This window comes from Mesoplodon bidens, assembly GCF_964165515.1.
Source record: "Mesoplodon bidens genome assembly, contig: HAP1_SCAFFOLD_159, whole genome shotgun sequence".
Lineage (NCBI taxonomy): Eukaryota > Metazoa > Chordata > Mammalia > Artiodactyla > Ziphiidae > Mesoplodon > Mesoplodon bidens.
In genome coordinates this window covers 572,832-598,148 of record NW_027672558.1, presented here as the reverse complement: position 1 = coordinate 598,148, position 25,317 = coordinate 572,832, and the positions used below count along the sequence as shown (strand labels likewise).

The 25,317-nt window shown below is 36.6% G+C and overlaps 1 protein-coding gene across 1 annotated transcript; it reads left to right on the top strand.

Moving 5' to 3' along the window:
* Nucleotides 1-286: 286 nt before the first annotated feature.
* LOC308610021 (protein eva-1 homolog C-like) lies at nucleotides 287-22,667 on the top strand (the record flags this gene model as incomplete). The annotated part of the gene is made up of 6 exons (XM_081259290.1): nucleotides 287-422; nucleotides 5,351-5,559; nucleotides 6,895-7,018; nucleotides 7,437-7,628; nucleotides 9,601-9,744; nucleotides 22,285-22,667. 6 exons carry the CDS (start codon nucleotides 287-289, stop codon nucleotides 22,665-22,667), a joined length of 1,188 nt encoding a protein of 395 aa, XP_081115416.1.
* Between the last annotated feature and the right edge of the window lie 2,650 nt (nucleotides 22,668-25,317).

Sequence of the window (25,317 nt, the reverse complement as noted above, 5' to 3'; positions counted from 1 at the left end):
AGGCTCTGTTGGCCCTTCAGATGATCAGTTAAAATGATGCATTTTGCATAACTGTGAGAAATAGTCTTTCTTTTTGCTTTTTCTTCTTATCTTTCCTTTTTTCTCTCTGGGTACAGATTTCTCTCTCTCTCTCTCTCTCTCTCTCTCTCTCTTTCTCTCTCTCTCTCTCTCACACACACACACACACACACCCAAGAGACAAAGAATGGACTCTGTTTATAGACAATGAGGGTCTTTTAGAAGCTTGAGGCTAGTGATTCTGAATCCCAGTGCCATCGTGAGCTAGATGCGGGCAAGTGAGGAAACACGGCACCAAATGGCTATTCTAGGACAATTTCTGAGATGCACAGGCTTGCATTTTCGATCAGTGCTGAGTTGTCTCTATTTGGCAGTTGTGCTGGAAGCAGTCCCAGAATTTTCAGGTGAGTTGATAATTTCTGATGCTGTCTTTTCTTTTGATACTAGGGCAGTCTCCATCCCTACCCACTACACGCTTAGTTATTACTGTTACTAGTTATTACATTTAGTTATTTTGGTATTACTCGTTACTGTTGTGGAATGAGTATAGAAAACATCTGTGAGTTGATACATCCTAATATCATCTGATCAGCACCAGTGAAGAGGAAGGGAGCTGCACTGAGCCAAAGTATTCTTAGAGCACAGAGAATGAAGTTGATTTTGGAGTGAAATGTAAGGGAGAATAAGAAAATTAAAGTGAGAAGATAGAAGATGAGATTTTCCTCATTATAAACCCAAGAGGCGCACTTGAAAAAAAAACCCACTTTCCCAAGCATTTCTTGCTGTTCTGCGGACATAAGAGTCTTGTGTTTATATGCAGAAGGAAATTGTATGCTGTCAGGGAACTTCTAAAGCAAGAAAAGGAAGTCAAGAATAAATGGCCTATGAAGTCTTCTGAGAGAGATACCAAATACCTCTTTTCTGCAGAGGTCTGAATATTGTTTGGCTTTTGTGAATGTTTCAGAGTTAGGCTTCTTCCTGTTGATACTGAAACTATCCCCAGAGCCCAGGTTACAGAAAAATTATTTCAGAGAAAGAAACGGGTTCAAGATTAAATACTTTCCTGGAGAACAGAAAAATGGAGTCTTCACCAGCAGAGCAAAGTAGATCCTCAACACAATTACCTTAATTATTTAGGCCAGATGTCTTGTCAGCGGGGGACAGACTGTATCAGATTTGGAGGATTTTATGCCTATATTAACAAAATTCACTACAAATATATCTTTCCATTTGGTTTATGTAGCCACAGCTCTTGACAGTCCTTCCCTCTGCTTCCCTCCAGAGGACTCTTGGGGACATTACATAAAGTGACACTGGTGAACATCAGCCCTGGCCTAAGTGTCAGGAAAATGTATTCTTTCCTTGCTATATAGATAGGGAAACTGTGATTGACTCTGGGAACAAGTAAGTGGAAAAGCCAAATCCACTCTTTTAAACAATATGATGATTTGTACTATTCACAGCATCACTAGAGCTTGTGAGATAACTAAATTTTTAACTGTTCTTCAGTTTATTCTGAAGCAAGTTGGTGGCTCATGATTTAATGTTGGAAACTTATTGTTACTGTTATTTAGTTGAGTCAATAGTTTAAATGCCACATTTGATGCTACTATCCTTTTTAATTTGTTTCATTTTTGAGGATTGTATTTTTGTTGTTGTTGAAAGTATAATAAGGTTCTTGTTCCAATTCTAGAAAATACGATCATAACTCAAAGCCACTAGGATCCAGAGCCAAACTCATACTCTTATTATTACCTTTTCATAGAAGAGTAACTTCAGACACAGAGAGATTAAGTAATTGAGGGAGAAAGGAAAGAGGAGGTCAGTGCTCAAGGTCTAGTACCAAGTAGCAGATGTGAAGAGGGGGCATCAGGGTATAGATAAGAGATGAGTTGAGGGTTCTGCACCTGAGAAGTTCAGAAATTGGTCAAGAGGTAGAGAGCACAAAGGATGGAGGGTACCAGTTCAGCAAAGAGGATGTGAGGAATTGAAAGCTTCTGTCTCTTCTGACTAGGGAGTTGTTTACATTTTACAAGGGCAGGATTGTTAGATTCCATGCCTGTGTGGGATTCCACCTTCTCCCCTCAGGCCTTCCCTGTTGGGTAGGTCATAGATGAACTATTTTCCATATTTTCTCAGTAAAAGGCTACATTGTACTCTGGAACAGATTTTAGGTAGAGTATGAGATTCTGTGAACTTGTATACCTTTCCCATTAAGTCATAGGCTGATACCTCTCCTGTTAGATCATATATCAGAATTGGCTTTAATGACAAGTGATTCTAAGATCCCTACATTATATGATCTGATCCTCATCAGAGTATATATGTTCTGGTCATTTGAATGGGTATAGGTGTGTAGAGTATAACAGGAAATTAAAATAAGCTAAATGTACCAATAAAAGTTGAAGATGAGTGGTTGTGCATGAATCCAAGCGCAGAAGGCAACAGTGTAAAGTCAAAAGCCTAGATTTGAGTTCTAGCTCCATAACATATTTGTTTATTTCTTATCAATTTCACCTGTTGATTCTCTCTGTATTCTGAAAATATTTCTCATACTAGTCCTTCTTGTAATATATGTGATTTTCTGTAATGATGACTTATCTTTGCTGCTTATGTTGGTTTAATCTGTAATCATCTTCTTTCCTTACCTTCTCTCCCTAATCCATTTACTTCTTAGTTTCTTAACTTTCTTATTTGCTCCATTTTTAATTTGTGCATTCTCATGTGCATGTCTTTCATCAGCACAGGAACATTTTTCTTCCAGCTTTAAATTTGATTATTTCTTCTGCTTGTTCAATAGTAGGCTATTCCTCAAAAAACATCAAATATCAACATATTAGCTTGCCATTGTCTGAAAAAGATTATCTAGTTCATCTTTATCAACAATTTGATTTTATACACCAATGCATTGTTCTTGAATTATTTAAGACTCATTTTTTTCATCCATAAAGTAGATATTATACCAACCTTATTTTATGAATCTCCTTTCCACCCAACTTTGTTCTCTCCTTGTGATGTCCTACTACTATTGTAAACAGGACTCGTTTTTGGAAAAAAAAATCAGAAAGTTTATTCTGTATTTTGTAGATTATTTTGAAAGATATGCTCTTTTTCTGAGTTAACTAGCTGCTCTTCCTTTCTCTTGTTCTTCATTAATTTTTAACTTAAACTTCACATTAGTTGCTTTTTTCTTTGTTCAGTTTCAGGAAATATTGAGATTTGTCCTGATTAATTGTCTTTAGCTAGAGTGAGTTAACTACCTTTAGTTCTTCTCTATGTCTGCTTGCATCTTACTCTACTTTACCTTTGATACCTGCAGTGATATTTTAGCTTGACTAGAATTCTAAGTTTTCTGTTCACATTACTCTACAATACTGATATGACTGCTTTATCCTGGACAAAAGTCCAGGACCGAATGTCTTCACTGGAGAATTCTACCAAACATACAAAGAACTTACACCCATCCTTCTCAAACTATTCCAAAAAATGGAAGAGTAGGGCACACTCCCAAATTCATTCTATGAAGCCACCATCATCCTGATACCAAAATCAGACAAAGAAATTACCAAATAAGAAAATTACAGACAAATATCTTTGATGAATATAGATGCAAAAATCCTCAACAAAGTATTAGCAAACTGAATCCAAGAAGATATATAAGGATCATGCAACATGATCAAGTTGGATTCATTCCATGGTCACAAGGATGGTTCAACATATAGAAATCAAGTTGTGTGATACACCACATTAACAAAAGGGAAGACAAAAGCCACACGATCAACTCAATAGACCCAGAAAAAGCATTTGACAAAATTCAACATCCATTCATGATAAAAAAAAACTCTCACCAAAGTGGGTATAGAGGGAACATATCTCAACATAACAAAAGGCATTTATGACAATCCCACATAATACTCCATGGGGAAAAGCTGAAAGCCTTCCCGCTAAATTCAGGAATAAGACAAGGATGCCCACTCTCACCACTTCTATCCAACATAGCATTTGAAGACTTAGACAAGTAATCAGACAAGAAAAAGAAATTAAAGTTATCCAAATTGGAAGGGAAGAAGTAAAAATGTCATTATTTGTAAATGACCTGATACTGCATATAGGGAACCCTAAAGTATCTGCACAAAAACTGTTAGAACTAATAAATGAATTCAACAAGGTAGCAGGATACAAGATTAATGTACAAAAATCTCTTGCATTTCTTTAATAATGAAATATCAGAAATAAAAAGTAAAAAAACAATTTCGTTTAAAAACATGTACAGGGCTTCCCTGGTGGCGCAGTGGTTGAGAGCCCGCCTGCCGATGCAGGGGACAAGGGCTCGTGCCCCAGTCCGGGAAGATCTCACATGCCGTGGAGTGGCTAGGCCCGTGAGCCATGGCTGCTGAGCCTGCGCGTCTGAAGCCTGTGCTCCACAACGGGAGAGGCCGCAAGAGTGAGAGGCCTGTGTACTGCAAAAAAAACAAAACAAAAAAAAACCCAAAAAAAACACGTACAAGAAAATAAAATACTTAAGAATAAACCTAACCAAGGTGGTGAAAGACCTTTACACTGAGAAGTATAAAACATTGATAAAGGAAATTGAAGATGATTCAAAGAAATGGAAATATCTCACTTAGGGTTGGGAAAACTGCTGCCACTCACATACAAAAAATGGGGCTTCTGTTAGTAAATAAAGGGAGAAATAAATACTGTGTATTTCATTAAAATTGTCTGATGCAGGCTGATAAGACTTGAGACAATGGAATAGTATCCTGAGTTTCAAAATAGAAGAAAACAGTAGCTGCCAGAAGCTACATTGTACTCTCTTTTGTTCAGACTCATCTGATATTGTTTCCAGCACCTTAAGAAGTTTATTGTCAAACGAGACAGGATTCATAAGAGATTTCCACGTATGGTGAGGAGTTTGAAAACCATTTAGAAAGAAGAAAAGTTGAGAAAATTTGGTTTGTGATCCAAGAAAGTCCAAGAAAGTCATTGTGCTTAAACATCTAAGGAAGCCTCACGGGAAAGCGGGCTCAGTCCTGTTCTATGTAACTCCACGTAATAGAAGTAGGATCATTAAATAGAAGTTGCAGCAGGGAGGCCAGGGTTTCAGTCAACATGAGAAAACACTTTAACAGAACTATCCAACGACCATGTTTCAAATCCCCTGTTACTAAAAGGTGTTTAAGCAGATGCCAGAGGACCAATTGCTGGGATTCTGTAAAAGATATTCAGGGACTGTGTGGCAGGCTAGCCAAGATGAAATTGGAGGTCCTTCACCCTACACAAAATCCTTTGGGAGTTATACAGTATTTTGCTCCATTGTCTATCTCTAAAGTTCCCTCAGGCTACCTAAAGAAAGTCCTGAAGAACCATACAGCTCATGCCTGTGAAGGAGAGAAACTGGGAATCACTTGCCCACAAAAGACATCTATCAGCATCCTTTCTGCTTTTTATGGTCGTAAAGTCCCTGATGAAAACTTTTGTCCAACTCTAACTGGTAAGACCAGTGAAAATGCCACCTGTGTGTCAGTCACAGCTAGACAGGTAAGATCCAACTTCTCAGAAAGCAAGGGCCCAGGTAACTTTGCATTCAAAAGGAAACCTATCTAATTTTATTTGAGAAAATAGTAGATTAGATATGTAATTACCAGGGAAATGTGAGTAAAATGGAAAAGAAAGAAATTAATCATAGATGGCTTGACTACAGCGTTTAGATTAGAAGAGTTTTGATTTTACTTATATAATCTTAATTTGACCATTTCCCTTTCTCTCTCATATAATAATAGCTAACATTTTTTGAGTACTAACTATGTGCTAGGCATGTTGTTTGGCACAGTACATGAATTCTCTCCTTTAATACACATAACCACGTGAAGTAGATACTATCTTTAAATATCATTTTATAGATGAGGAAACTGACGATCAGATAGGTGAACTGATTCTCCCAAGGTTACACAGCTATTCAGTGATAGAGGTTATTGGTGACCTAGATGGAGCTGGATTAAGGTATCTATCATTTGGGAAGCCTCCTAGGAGCGCAGTATCTAATAGAAGCTAAAATATACCTGGAATCAATTGAGAACATTATAGTTCTCCCTAGAGGCTAATATATAAGCAGCTTCCTGACTGACATCATTTAATCCTTATCTGCTTGAGAGAATACACTCTCCATCTTTACTTTCTTGGTAGCAATTCACTTAATCTTATTCCTGCCACCACTAACTCCACTGAAGTCACTATTGATCCTCATGAAGTTACCTTTGATGGATACTTTTATGTTTTAATCTAATGTGACTTCTTGGTGTCATTTGACATAGTCTACCATTCCACCTTTCTTTAAACACTCAGTTCCTTTGGTTCTCATGATACCATGCTCTCTTGGTTTTTTTTTCTCACCTTTAAGTGTTGCCTCTCTCATTCCTATTTTAACTAACCACAATAATTGTTAGGCCACCTGGTGTTTTTAACCATTTCCAGAACCAGAGAGTATTCAACTTGGCCATATATTAAAAGCTTTCATTTCTGTATAAATTAGATCTGAAAATAGCCTTTTGCTTAACTTGTGCCAGGAATTCGTATCTCTATTTAACATACAAAGAAATACAATTTCACAGAGGCAATTTGTTGATAATCACATAGCAAGTAAGTAACAGAGCTGTAATTCAAGGCCTTAGTGTTTATGTCTAATCCATCACTATACATACATTCTCTTCTCAGAGTTCAGGAAATAGAATGTCTAGATGTCAGGGGAAAAAGAAACATTTTATTGGAAAGTTAAAGAATTTAACTTTTTTCAATTTTGTAAAATTCATTAGTGGAAATAACACATTGATGTGAACTTTTATTCAGTAATTTCTCTCTCTTTTCCTTCTTCACAAGAAACTCCTGGATGAGTGCAAAGACCAACGCTGGTGTCAGATATCTGTGAATAGTCAAATGTTTGGACAAGATCCATGTCCTGGCACATCCAAGTATCTTGTAGTATCTTATAAATGTAGACCAGGCAAGTTTCACAGTGGCATTTAAAATCAAGAGGGAATTTACCAAAAAGGATGGGACCTACATAGTTTGTGGGCTCATTTATAAGTGCAATTTCTGTTTTCATGCTTAGCAATTTAAAAAGCACTGCATAATACCTTAAGCTGTATAACCCAGAAACACGAAATACTTCTTGGTGACAGAGGCTTACTTCTATTCTATAATTAAAGAAATATTTGAAATTTACCTAAAAGTAAGAGCTTTAGCCCTCCTCTTATTTAAAAATTTTTCATGGAATCCCAAATTTGGGTTGTAATCCTTCTGATAGCTGATTTCTACAAGTTCAGATGACTCTATTATATATTTCTCCTCATTTTAAGGAGGCTTAAACTATCAGTGCTTCAAAACAGTTTAAAAATATAAATGTTGGAATGTAATACTGAATTTGAAAGGGAATCTAAAGTATCAACCTTGTTTCCTAGTGAACTACCGAATAAAGACAGTATGTGAGAATGGTACGCTGAGGCTTCGGTGCAGAAATAAATCTGTCTTGACAATTTTCTCTGCAAATTATGGCAAATTCATGGAAGGAAAACAAGAATGTGATGTAATGAATAAAAATGGACCTGTCATAGGTATGTTGGAAATAGAAGACACACAAATCTACAAAAGACTTTTCCAAATTCTCTGTTCAACATTAGTGATTTACTGAACTTTAAATAATGGACTAATATATTCCAGATCACTATGATATCCAACATATAAGCAATGTTATAAGACTAGCATTGAATACATAATATGTACATTCTCAGCTGGTTCAAAACTATATTATGAGCAAGAGCATAATCTTGATCAGCTAGTTCAGGGCCACAGAAATGTTGGTTTTGAAAGCTACGCCTTATATGTTTTGCAGAGACAGTGTGGGTGTAAGACAATGCTTAGTTTTAAAATGTGCAAACTCAGTAGCCTCTGCCTACTCCAATTTATCCTGAAGTGTATGCCACAGAAAAAATTAACATTCTTAAGAATTTAATTGGAAAACCCAGTTACACTGACATTCTCAGTTAATAATGCAACATTGTATCACATTATTGCTGAAGTGTGCTGAAACTTTAGTATCAATAAATAGAGTCTGTGTGCAATTTCCAGTGCTATAATTTCTGTCTTTGGCCTATACTGTTCTCATTTTCAGTGATGCTGCCCTGTGATTATTTTTGCATTGTGTTGCTTCCTGGTATATTCATGGTTCTGTAGAAGGGCATGTTTCTTGAATGATTCAGGTCAAAAAGCTTTGAATAACCTTTGTTGATTTGCATAAACCTTGGCATAGTTCAGGGCAAAATCTTCATAAATCTTTTTCCTATTACACAGGATTATGCACAGGATTATGTAGTTTACCTCTGGTCCAGCGATTCTCAATCAGAGGTGATTTTAACCTCTTTCCCAAAGACACTGTGTCTGGAAACATGTTTGGTTCTCACAACCGGGGGCAGTTGTTACTGACATCTAGTGGGTAGAGGTCAAGGATGCTGTTAAACATTGTACAATGCACAAGACAGCCCCCTACAACTAAGAATAATCCAGCTCTAAAAGTCAATAGTCCCAAGGTTGAGAAACTCTGCTCTAGTGATAGAGCACAAGATACCTCTGACCTGGCTCCCTCATCTACACTTCAATTCCTTCTTCTGTAAGCGACAGAAGAAAATTAATGTTTAAAAATTTTAGCCATAAACATTTTCCAAGTCACTAGTCAGTACTAATATCTTTAATTGCTAAATACATATAGTTGCTGAAAATCTAAAATAATACACTGCAAACTCTATATTCAGAGCAGTAAAAAGAATTTGAGCTGGTAGGAGCTTGGAGAAAATTAGAATCTTTAAAACCCTTGGCAAACAAAAATTATATTGCACGTTTTCAAGTACAAAAATCACAAGAGTTTCTTTCATGCATTTCAGAGGAGAAAAAGCCTAAGACTAGGCATTATTTGGTATTTGCCAAGAACCTGGGAGGTCCTATGGTTTTGCTTCCTAGGGAAGATAAGCCAAGATGCTGGCTTCTCTCTAAGCCAAAAGACAATTCTAGACCTGGTGTTGTGTTAAAGCCTGGCAGCATGATGTGACAGAGAAAAAAAAATCAAGATTACCCTTTCCATCCAAGAATAATGTGCATTTGTTGCTGTTGCCCAGCATCTATTTTCCCGTCCTACCAACATCCTGAATTTCCTATTAGGAAATTATTAACATCGACTATAGTCTAATGGGACAATACTATTCACTAGCCAAAGAGTGGGCATGCTAGCCAAGTCAGGCCAATCCAGTACATATTCTTTCCATGATCATTTGTATCTCAAGTAAAGTGATAAAGAGGATAACAGTATCCAGATTCATTTACCCCAGTGGTGGTATCCTGAATAGACTGTTTTGACTGCAAGACCATCCTTTTAGTTCTGTTTCCTTGAGACCTCAAAATATTTTGCATGCTTAAAAAAAAAACCACTCTCAAGGCTGCATTGCAGAAGTACCTATTCTTGTTCTCCTATGCGTTCTACCCCTTTTTTTCTTCCCAACTCTCAAATTATTTGTTTGTTTGAATCATAACCAACAGAGTGCTTAGCTCCTGATGCTCTACAAAGAGTCTTGAGACAGTGTCAAAAGAGAGAAAACTGTACGTTGTTTGCAGATACAGCTACTTTTGGTGAACCTTGTTTCCCAGGAGTGAAGAAACAGCTGCAAGTATCTTACATATGTGGTAAGAAAAACAGGTTATCTCTATCACTTAATAAATTACTGTGAGAAAGCTACAATATTATAAATTATATTTTACAATTACAATAATAGCTAAAATCTGTATAGCACTTTTCAGTTTTAAATTTTTTTGACATCCATGTTTCTCACTTGATCATTACAATAATCCTGTGAGGTAGGTATGTATTATTCCCATTCTATAGAAAAGCAAACAGAGGTTCAGAAAGAAGAAGTAACATGATCAAGGTTATACAGTTATTAAATGACTTTGATTCCATTCCTGTGAGATATTCAGGAGAAAATTATAAGTAAGCAGGTATATATATATATGTGTATGGATCTGAGGGTGAGGCCAGTACTGAGGGTATTAGGAGCTGTATCTTTTGGGGATGCTTAGGTACAAGTGGTAGAGGTCAACGTAAGCCGATTGAGCAGAAAAAGAGTTTATTAAAGGGCAGTGGATGTCTCAAAGCAGTTATTGAGAAGGATGTATAACCTGGCTCAGCTATACACCAAAGAAAAATGCCCCAAACTGTACTTTGGAACTTTCTGGTAAGAAACATGCTTATTCCACTAAACAGCTGCTGCCACCAAAGAGAGAAAACTTATGTCTCTAGCTTTCAAGTCAATCTGGCATAGACACATCTGATTGGGGGAGCCTAGGTCATGTTACAAATTCCCAGTTGTAAGGGAGATTGGGAAAGTCAGTATCTAGAGTTTTCATCTCCTGTGATAGGAGGTAGATTTTTCTCTGCACAAAACCCCATAATGTGAGTTAATATTGCAGTCATAGAAAGGGGTTAAGGCTTTGAGTAGCCAAAGCGGTTAACATAGCTATCACTCATATATCTTAAAATATGCTTACATTCTCCTTAAAAGGTTAATGATGTTTATCCTACTAATATTTATAGAACGGGGAAATCTCCAAACAATAAGGTGACCTAGCATGATAACTGTTGTGTATAGTTTGAAGAGAAGAGGGGCTAGAACAAAGTCCAAAGGAATATTAGCCTTACGATACTTGCAGAGAAAAAGAGATTTCAAAGGGGACTAAGAAGAGAGAAGTAAAGTATGAAGAAGATGAGAAGAATGTGATGTGAAAGCATAAAGGGAGAAGACTGATGGAAAGGAAGAAGTGATCAACTGTGCCTATAATGTTAAGAGGGACAGTGACATGAAAACTTAGACATAGCTCTAAGGGGATGTGAGATCACAGAGAAATTTGTATTTTTGATTTAAGATATGTCAACTTTTTTCTAAACTGAGAGGAAGGAGCCATTCCATACATCAAAACAATGGCCTCATCTTCTTTGGTTTTTGGCAAATCCTTATTTTGAAATTGCTTCAGTCCAAACTCTTCACTACTTTCCAGTTCAAGAGTCCTTAGTACTTAGTGTACACTCCTTACTTCTGTGCTTTGAAATTTCATTAGTTTATTTATTTCTTCCTCTGTTCTTTTTTTTTTTTTTTTTTTGCGGTACGCGGGCCTCTCACCGTTGTGGCCGCTCCCGTTGCGGAGCACAGGCTCCGGACGCGCAGGCCCAGCGGCCATGGCTCACGGGCCCAGCCACTCCGCGGCATGTGGGATCCTCCCAGATCGGGGCACGAACCCGTGTCCCCTGCATCGGCAGGTGGACTCCCAACCACTGCGCCACCAGGGAAGCCCTCTTCCTCTGTTCTGTGACAATGCTTAGACCATTACCTGATTCAATGCTTAGAATTTATTCCATGGAATGAATAGGTATGATAACGCTGTCATTTAAAACTCAGGTTTAACACTAATTTAGTCTCTCGCAATATGTTATTTTTTTAATGAATGTCTGCCAAATATCAACTTTCTATCCATCCCCACTATATGAACAGTAACTGCAATTTCCATGCCAAATTTTCTGCTCCTTGATGTTTTGCATTTCAGTGCCTATAAAGCTGCTGCAACAAATGGACCATAGCTCACTGGACCCATTTACACTGTCTGATTATATATATGGTAAGTATCAGAAGACAATCTGCATAGTAGGACTGCCTACAAGTGAATGATTAGAAATAGAATAGCTAAATAGTTTTATTTAACACTAACTTTTCTTTCCTTTATCCTTACCCCCCTTAAAAAACTTGGATCCAAATTGATCTCTTTCAGAATGCCTTCCTATAAAATATCTCTTCCATTCTGACACAGTCATGGGAATTTAATCTAATCTAGAGAGTCTTAAGTACAAAAATAAAGCCTCATAAAAATAGAATTTAATATTTGAAATGGTACTTTATTGTCTAACTATTGGAAATCTTGCCTAGAATGTCTGACAGTGGAGAGCTTCTTCCATATAGTAGATCCCTTCCATACAAACAATCTCTGGGACTCAGATGTTATATCATAATTAGATATCTAAATTATAGAGTTAAAATATAGAGTTAATATATAATAGCAGAGTCTAAGGTGATTAGTCCAAACTTCATTAATATTTGACTCATTCTCAAATGGCAAACTTCCTCCAAAAAGTTTTCTTTTATTTCATTTTTTTTTGCAGATTTTTGGAGGTATAATTTACATACCATAAAATTCACCCATATTAAGCATACAATTAGTGATTTTTAGTATATGCACAGAGTTGTGTAACCATTACCACGGTCACATTTTAGAACATTTTATTACCCCTAAAAGAAATCCTGTACCCAGTAGCAGCTTATATTGGATTCCCAAGAGACCTATTGACTCAAAAATAGTTAAGAATACTGATATATTATCAGTCCAATGCAGTTTTCAAGTGATGTCAAACGCCATAGACCTTTTTGGTGAAAGTATATGTAGAAGGGTGAATTTTTGAGCAGGTCCCTTATAGATGCTCCTAGATGACTCTGCCACTCCAACATACCCAAAGCTGGCCAACAAATTGGGGAGACAGAATAGGTTACCACTTCCTTGAGACACATTTCCCATAGGGTTGACTCACTTCCTATATGGTCGTCAGGAAAAGAAGTATCCCTGCTTCATCTTATACAAATTACTCTCAGAAACATGCATGCATCTTCATTCCTTGAAATCCCTGGCACATGGATGACAATTTTCTTTTCTGTAGTAATAAGTGAAGTGTTCTGTTTGTGACTATTAGATCAATAAATTGTGTTGAGTTTTCACATCCCTCCTTTACTCCTGTAAGTTTTTGATTATGGATGTTGAGGTTATGTTATCACTTGCCTAAGATATTACATCATCCTGGTGTATTGACCTTTTATTTGTATGTAGTGACCTTTTAAGTCTTCAGTAAGTTTTATTACCCTAACGTCTATTGTGTTTGATGTTAATATAGTTGCACCAACATTTTGTGGTTTGCATTCTCCTGTTATAGCTTTAAAGTTCCTATTGCTTTCTACACTTCAGGATTGGCGTATTTTCATTTTATCCTGATTTTCAAATTTATTTGCATAGAGTTGAGCAAAGTAGACTCACATAGAACTTTTAAACTTTTAATTTTGAAATAACTTCAAACATATAGAAAACTTTTAAGAATAGTACAAAGAACTCACCTAGGTTCTCCATTTAAAAATATTTTTTGTACATCATGCAGGGACTTCCCTGACAGTCCAGTGGTTAAGACTCTGGGCTTCCACTGCAGGGGGCATGAGTTCAATCCCTGGCCAGGGGACTAAGATCCTACATACTGTGTGGCAAAAAAAAATATATCACATTTGCTTTGTTATTATATCACCTAACCATCTATCTCTGGGTATATATCCATAATATTATTTTTCTGAACACATTGAGGATATGTTGTAGATTTGATGTCCCAGTATTCTAAAGTAGTTCAGTGTATATCTTTAAAACTACAAGCATCTCTCATTCATAAGCATGGAACAAAACCCATAACCATTGTATATCCATACAATCCATACAAAGACATACATACAAACAATTGTAGATCCATAAAACCCTTGAAATCTGGGAATTAACACTGACAAAAACCACCATTTAATCCAGATACCCTTTTCAAAAATTTCCAATTGTTTCAATAATGCTCTTTATAACTATATTTTTTTCTGATCTAGGATTCAATACATGATCATACGTTGCATTTACGTTTCATGTTTTTAGTTTCAATGTGGTCTCTTACAATCTGTAACAGTTCCTTTGTCTTTTCTCTCATGATCTTGACATTTTTGAAGAGGCATGGACCCACAGTTTTGTAGAATGCTCATAAGTTCAGTTTTGTCTAGTGTTTCCTAATGATTAGATTCATGTTATGCACTTTTGGCAGAAATACCATAGAAGTGATGTATTTGTCCCATTACTGATCATGTTATCTTGGAAAACTTGGTTAAGGTCATGGGTTCCAGTTTTCTTTACTGTAAATAAATTTTCCCTTTGTAAGTAATACGTATCTTGTAGGGAGATGCTTTATATGAATGTCTTGTTCCTCAACAAACTTTCACTCACTATCAGTGATTTTTGCCTGAAAGAATTAATATTTTGGTTGCAAAATAGTGATTTTCCAATTCTCATTTCTTCTACATTTATTAGTTGTAATTCTTTTTTTTTTTTTTTTTTTTTTTTGCGGTACAGGGGCCTCTCACTGTTGTGGCCTCTCCCGTTGTGGAGCACAGGCTCCAGACGCACAGGATCAGTGGCCATGGCTCACGGGCCCAGCCACTCCGCGGCATCTGGGATCTTCCTGGACCGGGGCACGAACCCGTGTTCCCTTCATTGGCAGGCGGACTCTCAACCACTGCACCACCAGGGAAGCCTAGTTGCAATTCACTTTTAAAAAGAGGTTTCCTTTCCCCTCATTTATTAAGATACTTCCATTGGTTATTTTTTTCTTTCATTGGTTTTTAAATGCAGTGTCTAGATGTGGATTTCTTTTTATTCACCCCGATTGGCATTCATTGGAATTACTGAATCTGTGGACTTCATCAGTTCTAGAAAATGTAAGCCTTTATAACTTCATATATTACCTCTGCTCAGTTTTCCTCTTTTCTCCTTCTAAGCCTCTGATTAATCATATAGTAAAGTTTCATACTCTATCCTTCATGTTTTTTATCTCTTGTATTTATTTTTTATCTCTATGCTGCATTCCAAATAATTTCTTCTGGTCTATCTTCCAGTGCTCTAAATTCAGCTGTATCTGATCTGCCATTAAACCTATCAGATTAATTTTAATTAAAATTATTATATTTTTATTTACAGAATTCCTTTCGGTTCTTCAAATCTGCTGGGTCATTTTTATGTTTTTGCTCTATATGCATATTTTCAATCTCTTATTTACATAAAATATATTAAACAATGTTATTTTATATAGTGTTCCTGATAATTCTTTATGCTCCAAATCACTATACTGCTTCTGGATCCTTCAGGAATTAGGAGTAGGTTGGAGTATGAGAGAGAAGTAAGGAGACAAAATGGTTTTAACTGAATAGTGCTGTTGTAATATGGTATTAGTGTCCTGTAGGTGGCAGGTGAGCTAATGTTGGTTGTTTCCCTTTGGGGATCCTTTTGGGACGTTTAATACTGCACTTTTTCTGGACATAATGATGCACTCTTTGTCTTAACTCTCATGAACCTACACAGCTTTTAAGTTTCATTAGGTCCCATTTGTTTATTTTTCTTTTTATTCTCATTACTGTAGGAGGTGGGTCAAAAAAGATCTTGCTGTGATTTATGTCAAAGAGTGTTCTGCCTATGTTTTCCTCTAAGAGTTTTATAGTTTCTGGCCTTACATTTAGGTCTTTAATCCATTCTGAGTTTATTTTTGTGTATGGTGTTAGGTAGTGTTCTAATTTCGTTCTTTTACATGTAGCTGTCCAGTTTTCCCAGCACCACTTATGGAAGAGCCTGTCTTTTCTCCATTGTATATCCTTGCCTCCTTTGTCATAGATTAGGTGATCATATGTGCGTGGGTTTATCTCTGGGCTTTCTATCTTGTTCCATTGATCTATATTTCTGTTTTTGTGCCAGTACCATACTGTCTTGATTACTGTAGCTTTGTAGTATAGTCTGAAGTCAGGGAGCCTGATTTCTCCAGCTCTGTTTTTCTTTCTCAATATTGCTTTGGTTATTTGGGGTCTTCTGTGTTTCCACACAACTTGTAAATTTTTTTGTTCTAGTTCTGTGAAAAATGCCATTGGTAATTTGATAAGGATTGCATTGAATCTGTAGATTGCCTTGGGTAGTATAGTCATTTTCACAATATTGATTCTTCCAATCCAAGAACATGGTATACATCTCCATCTGTTTATGTCCTAGTCACATTCTCTGATGTCCACTCTGGCCCAAGGGAAGCAATACACTTTATCTTTCAACCAAAACTTGGGCAGTGAAGGCTGCTCCTCACCAACTGTATCTTTGCTTTGTTATGTCAAACAACTCCAGCTAGCCTCTTGTTCCCGGACTTTTTAAAAAAGATCCCGTTACCAAGTTCTGTGTGCTTCAAACTCCAGGGGATACAGATAAAGCTTGCTCCAAAATTATCTTACATGTTTTACTTCAGTAGTAGTACAAGGTAGGCCTGTAAACTTTTGTATCTCAGTACATCCAGCAGAGCTGATGTGAGGTTGGAGGTGACACATCCATACTTTATGAGGGTAAAAATTTCCTCATGTGAAAAAGGATAGTGTATGAAAAGCACTTAACCAGAGAGGGGAAACAGCACTCCACACACTATCACCTGATGGAAGATGCTTCAAAGAAATTTGTGCTACCAGCCTCTTTCCACAAGCACTCTCTCATTCTTTTATATAGCCTGGAGATGGATGATTATGAGCTAGAAGTCACAAAACTGTTTCGGAGTCAGCCCTTTATAAGTCTTGCTCAGATGAATGGTCAACTACCTCTCTTTAATGTGCAGGTACTTGGACCTATTGTTCTCAACAGCAATTCTGTGGCAGGAAAATTCCTATTCTAGTATCCGTTTTTATAGTGTATTCTAACTTTTTGTGCTCAGTGGCAAAAATTTAAGGTAAAGTTTTCATCACAATCACCTTCTAAGATAAGGCATAAGGCTACTTGAGGGAGCAGCTGTTGAAATGATTAGAGCTTTAGACTGAGAGATACATAAGTGGGTTTAAAACAAATTTTGTTCTGTGTGGTGTGTAACACATAAAGCTGATGTGCTTTAGTCTGTGAACAGTGTCATGTCTAAGAAGCACAGTTCAATAGCTGAATATATTTTTAAAAGAGGTAAAGTTCTTTACTTTCATTTCTTAAAATCTTGAAAGGGTATATGTAGACCATAGCAACGTTTCTTTAAAACTCCTTTTCAAGCTTCTGTAGGACTTTGTTAAAGATTAACTTTTCAGAGCTTTTTTTGGGAAACATTTGTGTTTCTTTTACACATCTTACTGAGAAACTTCAGGGATGGGGTGGCAAGAAGGCTGAGTGTCATATGTCCATCTATTGAGGAAGACTGTATGCTTTCTGAGGGCAAAGACTTCATTCATCTTTTTTGTGTCACCAGCAGTATAGTACCTAGAAACCAGAGGTGGGTAATAAATATTTGTTGAACCTTTCATTGATCAAAGCAAGTCACATGGCCATGCTGGGTTCAATAGGAAAGGGATGTATAATGCTTCTATGGGAAGCAGCACTTCATGGTAAAAAACTGGAATATCTGGTGATGTTTTGTGCTGGTCTCGGACTATTGATAGTGATGTCATCAGCTAGAAATGTCTAGAGGCACTCACTTGGACCCATAATACACATAGTGAGCTCCTAAAGACATTTCCCTTTTCAGAGTCAATGTTGTGGCTGGACCAGCCCTTGTGGTTATTACGATTGCAAGACACACCTCAACAACAAACATCAGGGAACGCTGAAAAAAATCAAAGCAAGTTTTATTATTTATAGATCCTGGATGCTACACAGCATACCTGGGGCCACACAGTGAGGTCCCAGGTAGAGAGAGGATGTGGGGTTCTGCCTTTATTGGGATTGAAGGTAGGGTGCCTAGAGTTTCACAGGTTCACTCTTTATTGGTGAATTTAAAACATAAGAATAGGAATTAAAGTGCAGGAAAGGAAAAGCCAGAGCTTTCTAAACAAAAGGAAACTTGGGGTTGGGGGTGCCCTGACTCTTTATCTAGTAGCTGGCAATGTATTTGTTTGTGATGGATGTCTTTGAACATCAGAAATCAAAAGCTAATAGGCATTTACACCACGGGTGAACAATAAAACCATATAGCATGAGTTATCCTTCAGGTCACCAAATATTCAGTATGGACAATACAATTACCTATTATCTATCAAACAATAAATCACTCATAAGTCCTAATCACTGACTGTATTGAGCTCAAAGTTTGGCATCTCTAGGTGGTATGTGGTAGTCTCTACATTAAGTCCAGATATGACTCCTCTTTTTTTTTTTTTTTGCCGTACATGGGCCTCTCACTGTTGTGGCCTCTCCTGTTGCGGAGCACAGGCTCCGGACGCGCAGGCGTAGCGGCCATGGCTCACGGGCCCAGCCACTCTGCGGCATGTGGGATCTTCCCAGACTGGGGCACGACCCCGTATACCCTGCATCGGCAGGCGGACTCTCAACCACTGCACCACCAGGGAAGCCCAATATGACTCCTCTTGATCCAGAAACACCTGAACTAAAAGTGACCGGAGGTGGAAAGTATTGTTTGATTAGGCCTTTGTTCTGTTCCCTGGGAGTAATTATCCCACTGTGTCCTTAGCTATGAATCTTAGCATTTTCCTTTAGAAAAATCTTTTTTTTTTCTTTTATTTTTTTTGGTAATATTTGAAGGTAGTATTGAAATATGAGGCTGTAGTTAGGGGCTGAGAAGCTCTCTGGGAATACTTCTTATCCATGAAAGGGTTATTTTAAAATCCACAACCATCATATTTTCCATTAGTTCAGACTTATTTTTATTTTAGCAGTACATTTTCTAAAATTTATTCAACTTTTTAGCTATTTTGTTTCAGTCAGATCCATGTACCAATAGCTGTACCCATAATATTTTTTAAATGTTAATTTTATTGGAATATAGTTGATTTACAATCTTGTGTTAGTTTCAGGTATACAGCAAAGTGATTCAGTTATACATATACATATATTCATTCTTTTTTAGATTTTTTTCTCATATAGGTTATCCCAGAATATTGAGTAGAGTTCCATGTGCTATACAGTAGGTCCTTGTTGATTATCTATCTTATATATAGTAGTGTGTGTATGTTTATCCCAAACTCCTAATTTATCCCTCCTCCACCCACATTTCCCCTTTGATAACCATAAGTTTGTTTTCCATATCTGTAAGTCTATTTCCATTTTGTAAATAAGTTCATTTGTTTCATTTTTTAAAAAATTAGATTCCACATGTGATATAATATGATATTTGTCTTTGTCTGACATTTCACTTAGTACGATAATTTCTAGGTCCATCCATGTTGCTGCAAATGGCATTATTTCATTCTTTTTTATGACTGAGTAATACTCCATTGTATATATGTACCACATCATCTTTATCCATTCCTCTGGCATTGGACATTTAGGTTGCTTCCAGGTCTTGGCTATTGTAAATAGTGCTGCAATGAACATTGGGCTGCCTGTATCCTTTCAGATTATGGTGTTCTACAGATTATGTGCCCAGGAGTGGGATTGCTAGATCATATGGTAGTTCTATTTTGAGTTTTTTAAGGAACCTCCATACTATTCTCCATAGTGGCTGTACCAATTTACATTCCCACCAATAGTGTAGGAGGGTTCCCTTTTCTCCACACCCTCTCCAGCATTTGTTGTTTGTAAACTTTGATGATGGTCATTCTGACCGCTGTGAGGTGATACTTCATTGCAGTTTTAATTTGCATTTCTCTGATAGTTAGTGGTGTTGAGCATCTTTTCATGTGCTTTTTGGCCATCTGTATGTCTTCTTTGGAGAAATGTCCATGTAGATCTTCTGCCCATTTTTTCATTGGGTTGTTTGTTTTTTGATACTGAGCTGCATGAGCTGTTTGTGTATTTTGGATATTAATCCCTTGTCGGTCACTTCATTTGCAAATATTTTCTCCCATTCTGTGTACCCACAATATTTTTAAAACATGTTCTCTCTCTACACTTAATTAAATCTTACAGATTTCTGTAGGAGAACTACAACCTTAATTTCTTTTCCCTGCATCATTTTTTTATTTTATACACCATGAAAGGATTTAATAGGTACCAAATTATTTGATTCAGAGTTTAAAATTTCTCCATCTTTGAAAGACATTTTTTTCTGGACATAGAACCCATTGTTAAAAGTCTTTTTCTTCTATCACTTTAAATATGTCATCCCACTGCCTTCTAGCCTCAATGGTTTATGATGGGAAATCAGCTGTTAAAATTATTGAGGATCCTATGTACATTATGTGTCACTTCTCATTTGCAGGTTTCAAAATTCTTTTCATCTTAAACTTTCAACAGTTTTGTTATGATATGTCTAGGTATGAATATCTGAGTTTTCTAACTTAGAGTTTGGTGAGTTTCTTGGATGTGTAGTGTTACGTTATTCACCAAATTTGGGGAGTTTTCCATCATTATTTCTTCAACTACTCTTTCTGCCTATTCAACTCTCTCCTCTCTTTCTGGGACTCCTATTATGCATATGTTGGTATGTCTAATGGTGTCCCACACGTCTCTGAGGCTATGTTAATTTATCTTCATTACTTTTTCTTTCTGTTTCTCAGACTGCATAATTTCAAAGAACTAAAGGAGAGTATGAAAATGATGTCTCACCAAATAGAGAATTTCAATAAAGAGAAATTATAAAAATTAAACTTAATATAAATTCTGGAGCTGAAAAGTATAACTAAAATGAAAAGTGCACTAGAGAGCTCACAGCATATTTGAGATGGCAGAAGAAAGAATCAGTGAAATTAAAAATAGGCCAATTGAAATAGGAGGGACAGATTCTCTAAAGAAAGCAAGTTGAAATAGGAATGATAAAATAGGTATAGGTATGGATAGTTCAGATTAAGGAAGATGAGGGAGTTTGTTTTTGAGAGTGGAGATAGGAACGAATAGGTGGGACACTGTAATGGTAGACACATAACATTATGCATTTATCAAAATCCATAGAACTGTACAACATAAAGAGTGAATCCTAACATAATCTATAGACTTTAGTTAATAATAATATATCACTATTGATTCATCAATTGTAACAAATGTATTACACAAATGAAAAATGTTACTGAGTTGGCCAAAAAGTTCATTTGGGTTTTTCCATAACACGGTTAGATCCTATAGAATATAAAGTCATTAAAACAAATTTAGAAAAATACCTGAAAAATCTACATCAAAATGTTAACAGTTAGTATTCCTAAGTGATGATATTGCTGGTGGTTTTTTCCATTTTCTGAGTTTTATCATAATATATTTCATGTTTATAATTTAAAAAGACAAAGATAAAAAGTTAATCCATCTCTCAGTGGGAAAGAAAGGGTATCTGGTCATTTCATGAAAAGATCATAATATTGTGAACATAGAACTGCTATAAAAAATAAAGTCCTTTTAAAAAAAACAAAAGAAAAAAGATAATACTGTATATATAATGTTATCTGCTTTTTTCCAAGTAAACTCTCAGTAGCAGTTTCCCCTGTCATAATAAATAATTTTTAGATATCCAAAAAGACAGCTAATTATAGGTAAAGGTAATAAAAAGATAAATTCTTCTTTCTGAATTGATAGCAAGGGGAGAAATATGTGTCTCTCTGGTGCACTGTGTTGCATTTAATATGGAACTGGTGTGAAATAAGCACCTTCTTTGAAGGTAGGAATAGGAAGTGTACCATTTTATTCTCTGTACTTTGAACTTTGACAAATGAAAAATGCATATCCAACTACTATCTTTTGTTTGAGACATTAGGAAAAAACCCCACTGAACCATGTTTGGGCTCCACATTTATAAAGATTAAATAAACATGAAGTCCCAGTCCAATTCTTATTCAATGTCTTAGTGTGCTCAGGCTTCCATAAGAAAATACCATAGACTAGTTGGTTTAAACAACAGAAATTAATTTTCTCACAGATCTGGAGACTAGAAGTTTCAGATCAAGGTGCCAGCATGGTCGGTTTCTGGTGGGAACTCTCTTCCTATACTGTAGACATCTGCCTTCTCACTAGATGTCTTTAAATGGGAAAGAGAGAGAGAGACAGAGAGGGAGGGACACAGAGAGACAGAGAGACAGAGAGAGACAGAGAGAGAGATCCTTATGTTGTCTCTTGTTATAAGGGCACTAATCCCATCATGAGGGCCCTACTATCATGACCTTATCTAAACTTATTTTCCAAAGGTTTCATCTCCAAATACCATCACATTGAGGTTAGGGCTTCAAAACATGAATTTGGGGGTAGCTACACAATTTAATCTCTAGCATTCAGGAATACAAAACCATCAAGAGACTAAAGAACTGGTTTGTCATTTATTCTTTGTTAGTTTTAGTATTTCTCATAACTGCCCCATTACAGAGTATTCTCAGAAGGATCTACCTTCGCTAAGTGATGAGATCAATAAATACTTGTCTCCTTGAACAATGCCCATGATCCTTATGGGTGACTGGTTTATTGTTTTCCTCACAGGCATCCCTGAGAAAATGGGCCTGTATTTCCTGTGTGGTGTCTCCGGAGGTCTTATCTTTCTATTATGCATCTTTACTCCCAAAGTGACCTTTATCCAGGACTTGAAAGAAGTTTTCTGGTGTATAAATTCCAAGTTGGGCAAGAGAAAGCTACAGGACCAAGAGGAAGAAGAAGAAGATAACCACAACGATGACAATTCTTCTGGCTCCTCTTTCCATCATTTTACTCACACCTATCCAGCCTCAGATAGCCTGTTTTGCCCTGAACTGACTGCAGTTTTAGAGCGTGCAGCTAAGGAAAGAAACCAAGAAAGAGATGAAATCTGGATAGCCAAAGAACCTAGTCCTTATGCCATTTACAAAGTCAAATCTGCCACAAAATAAAATGACCCAGAATATGCTATTTACCTGAGTACCAAGTGTAAAGAGAGATGATCGTATGTTTTAAATACAGAAATGCCACAAAATACTGGGTAATAGGGATGGAAAAGTATTATTGTTAATATATCAGTTTTCAAAGGTCTGATTGAGACCATGAGCTTTCAGGTTACAGTAAGGCCCCATAAGCTATATGACCATACTAAATTTTTTAGAAAGGTCTACAAAAAGGAAAATAGAAATGAGGTCATTAGTGTGAAAGTTTATTAATAAGCAGGGGAGTAAGCCCTGGAATTTTTGGTAGATAGGGAAAGAAATTACAACATATAAGCCTAGGATACTACCTATATCAATGAGTTCACCTGATGAAAAGATACTTTTAAGCATATATTTAGGATTTTATAAAGGCTCAGAGATGAGGTGGAACAAACACTTGACAAGGAGTAGTTACAGGACACATGAACTTCAAGAGGTCACTCAAGTTCTCCATTTTATAATCTATAAAATATATTTAAAGTTGTGATTGTCTAGAAAATCAAATGGATTATTGTATGTAAAGGTGTTATATAAAATGTAATTTAGGGTGGCAGGAGTTACTATGTTCCGATTGTTGGCACTTTAGAATCTATCTATATTCAAAGGCAAACCAGCAAAAATACTAACCTTATGTGGTACAGTGGATTATTCATTTGTGGATTGTCAGGTGTTAAATACTGCCTATTAAATGTCCTTTTAAAATAATTCATTCATTTAACATCTCCAAATGCTGGGTATTGGGGATATAGAAATGAATAAGACAGCCCCTGCTCCCAAGGAGTTCACAAATTAGTCAGGGGAAACTGGCTCTTAAACAGAATACGGGGGAAGCATAAGGTGCTAATGTGCAAAGGACTGAGGTCAGGGAGAAGGAGAAATAATAAAGAACATTAATAACTAAAACATACAGGGTAAAAAGAGGTGAGGCTACGATTGAACTTTGTAGGATGACTAAAAGTTTGCTAGGCACACTGGATGGTGGGAACATGGCATTCAAGGAAAAGGAAAAAGCATGTGAAAAGGCACAGAGGCAGGGGCAGGCATGGCACGTTGGGGGAACTGCAAATAATTATATATAAGATAATGTGTACAATAGTGTGCAGTTTTTTTTTTTTTTTTTTTTTTTTTTTTTTGAGGTACGCGGGCCTCTCACTGTTGTGGCCTCTCCCGTTGCGGAGCACAGGCTCCGGACGCACAGGCTCAGCGGCCATGGCTCATGGGCCTAGCCGGTCCGCGGCATGTGGGATCTTCCCGGACTGGGGCATGAACCCGTGTCCCCTGCATCGGCAGGCGGACTCTCAACCACTGCGCCACCAGGGAAGCTCATAGTGTGCAGTTTTTAAGGGCCACTCTGGGTTCAGTATGGAGATTCAATTAGGAACAAGGACAAGAGTGAAGGCAGAAACATGTTAGAAAGAATATTTTTAAACCTTTTAGAAATGTTTAGCTAAAATATATATAAATACATTTTAATCTGTAAACTTGTATTGATAGTGACAAATTGCCCACAAAATTTACTTCCATAAGATAGACATACACCAAAGAGTGTATGAATTCCCACTTCTCCACATCTTGACAATGCATACTAAAAAAAATACTAAGGGAATCTACCCCAAATATGCTTCTCACCTTCCCTCCTATAAGTCTGAATTCTTTCTATATCTTGAAAGTGTGAAGCACAATTTCTTTTTAAGTCCAGCTCACAATAATTGCAAGAAGTGTGTGTTTATTTCTGCATGTTTTCTTTTTAAAAAATATTTCAGACATACAAGAGTGTAGATGATAATATAACAAGTAACAATCTACTTACCACCAAGTTTTAGCTCTAAAGCATCACAACGATAGTTGAAGCCCTTGTGCATTCTTCCTTGATCTCATGGCCCTTTATTCCTCCAGTCCTTATTCCCCAGAGGTCATCATCACCTGAATTTGTAATTTATCATCCACACAAAGATTTTTATTCTTTTGTTACATATTCATGGGTTGCATAAAAATATCAGAGTGCTGTTCTGCCTTTTAAAAAACTTCATATAATTGGTAATATATTGTACATATCTTTGTGCAGGTTGCAGTGTTCACTTAATCTTATGTTTGGGGAATATGTCCACTTGGGTAATCATGATGATGCAAATTGTTATCAGTTGTGGCAGGATGATGTTCATTAGGAAGTCAAGACATTGGGATGTCAAGTAGCATTTACTACCTGTGCAGTGATTAGAAAGATGGTGAAGTCACTAGGCTTCTTATGTATCTAGAGATGTGCTGTCAAATAGGGTAGCTATTTGGCCACATGTGGCTTTTTATATTTAAATGCAAATTGAATGAATTTGAAAAATCAGTTTCTCAGTTCCACTAGCCATATTTCAAGTGCTCAAAAGCCACATGTGACTAAGGGCTACCATATAGGACAGCACAAATAAGAAAACTCTCCATCATCACATAAAGTTTCTATTATATACCAAATGGTGGGATTTCTATTATATCCCAACTTAACTCATTTGTTTCACTCCTACAAAAGACGGATGGGTCCTGGAAAATGACAGCAGATCATCACAAATTTAATTCAGTGGCAATATCAATTGCAGCTGAGATTTCAGATGCGTTGTGAGTTCTGGAGCAA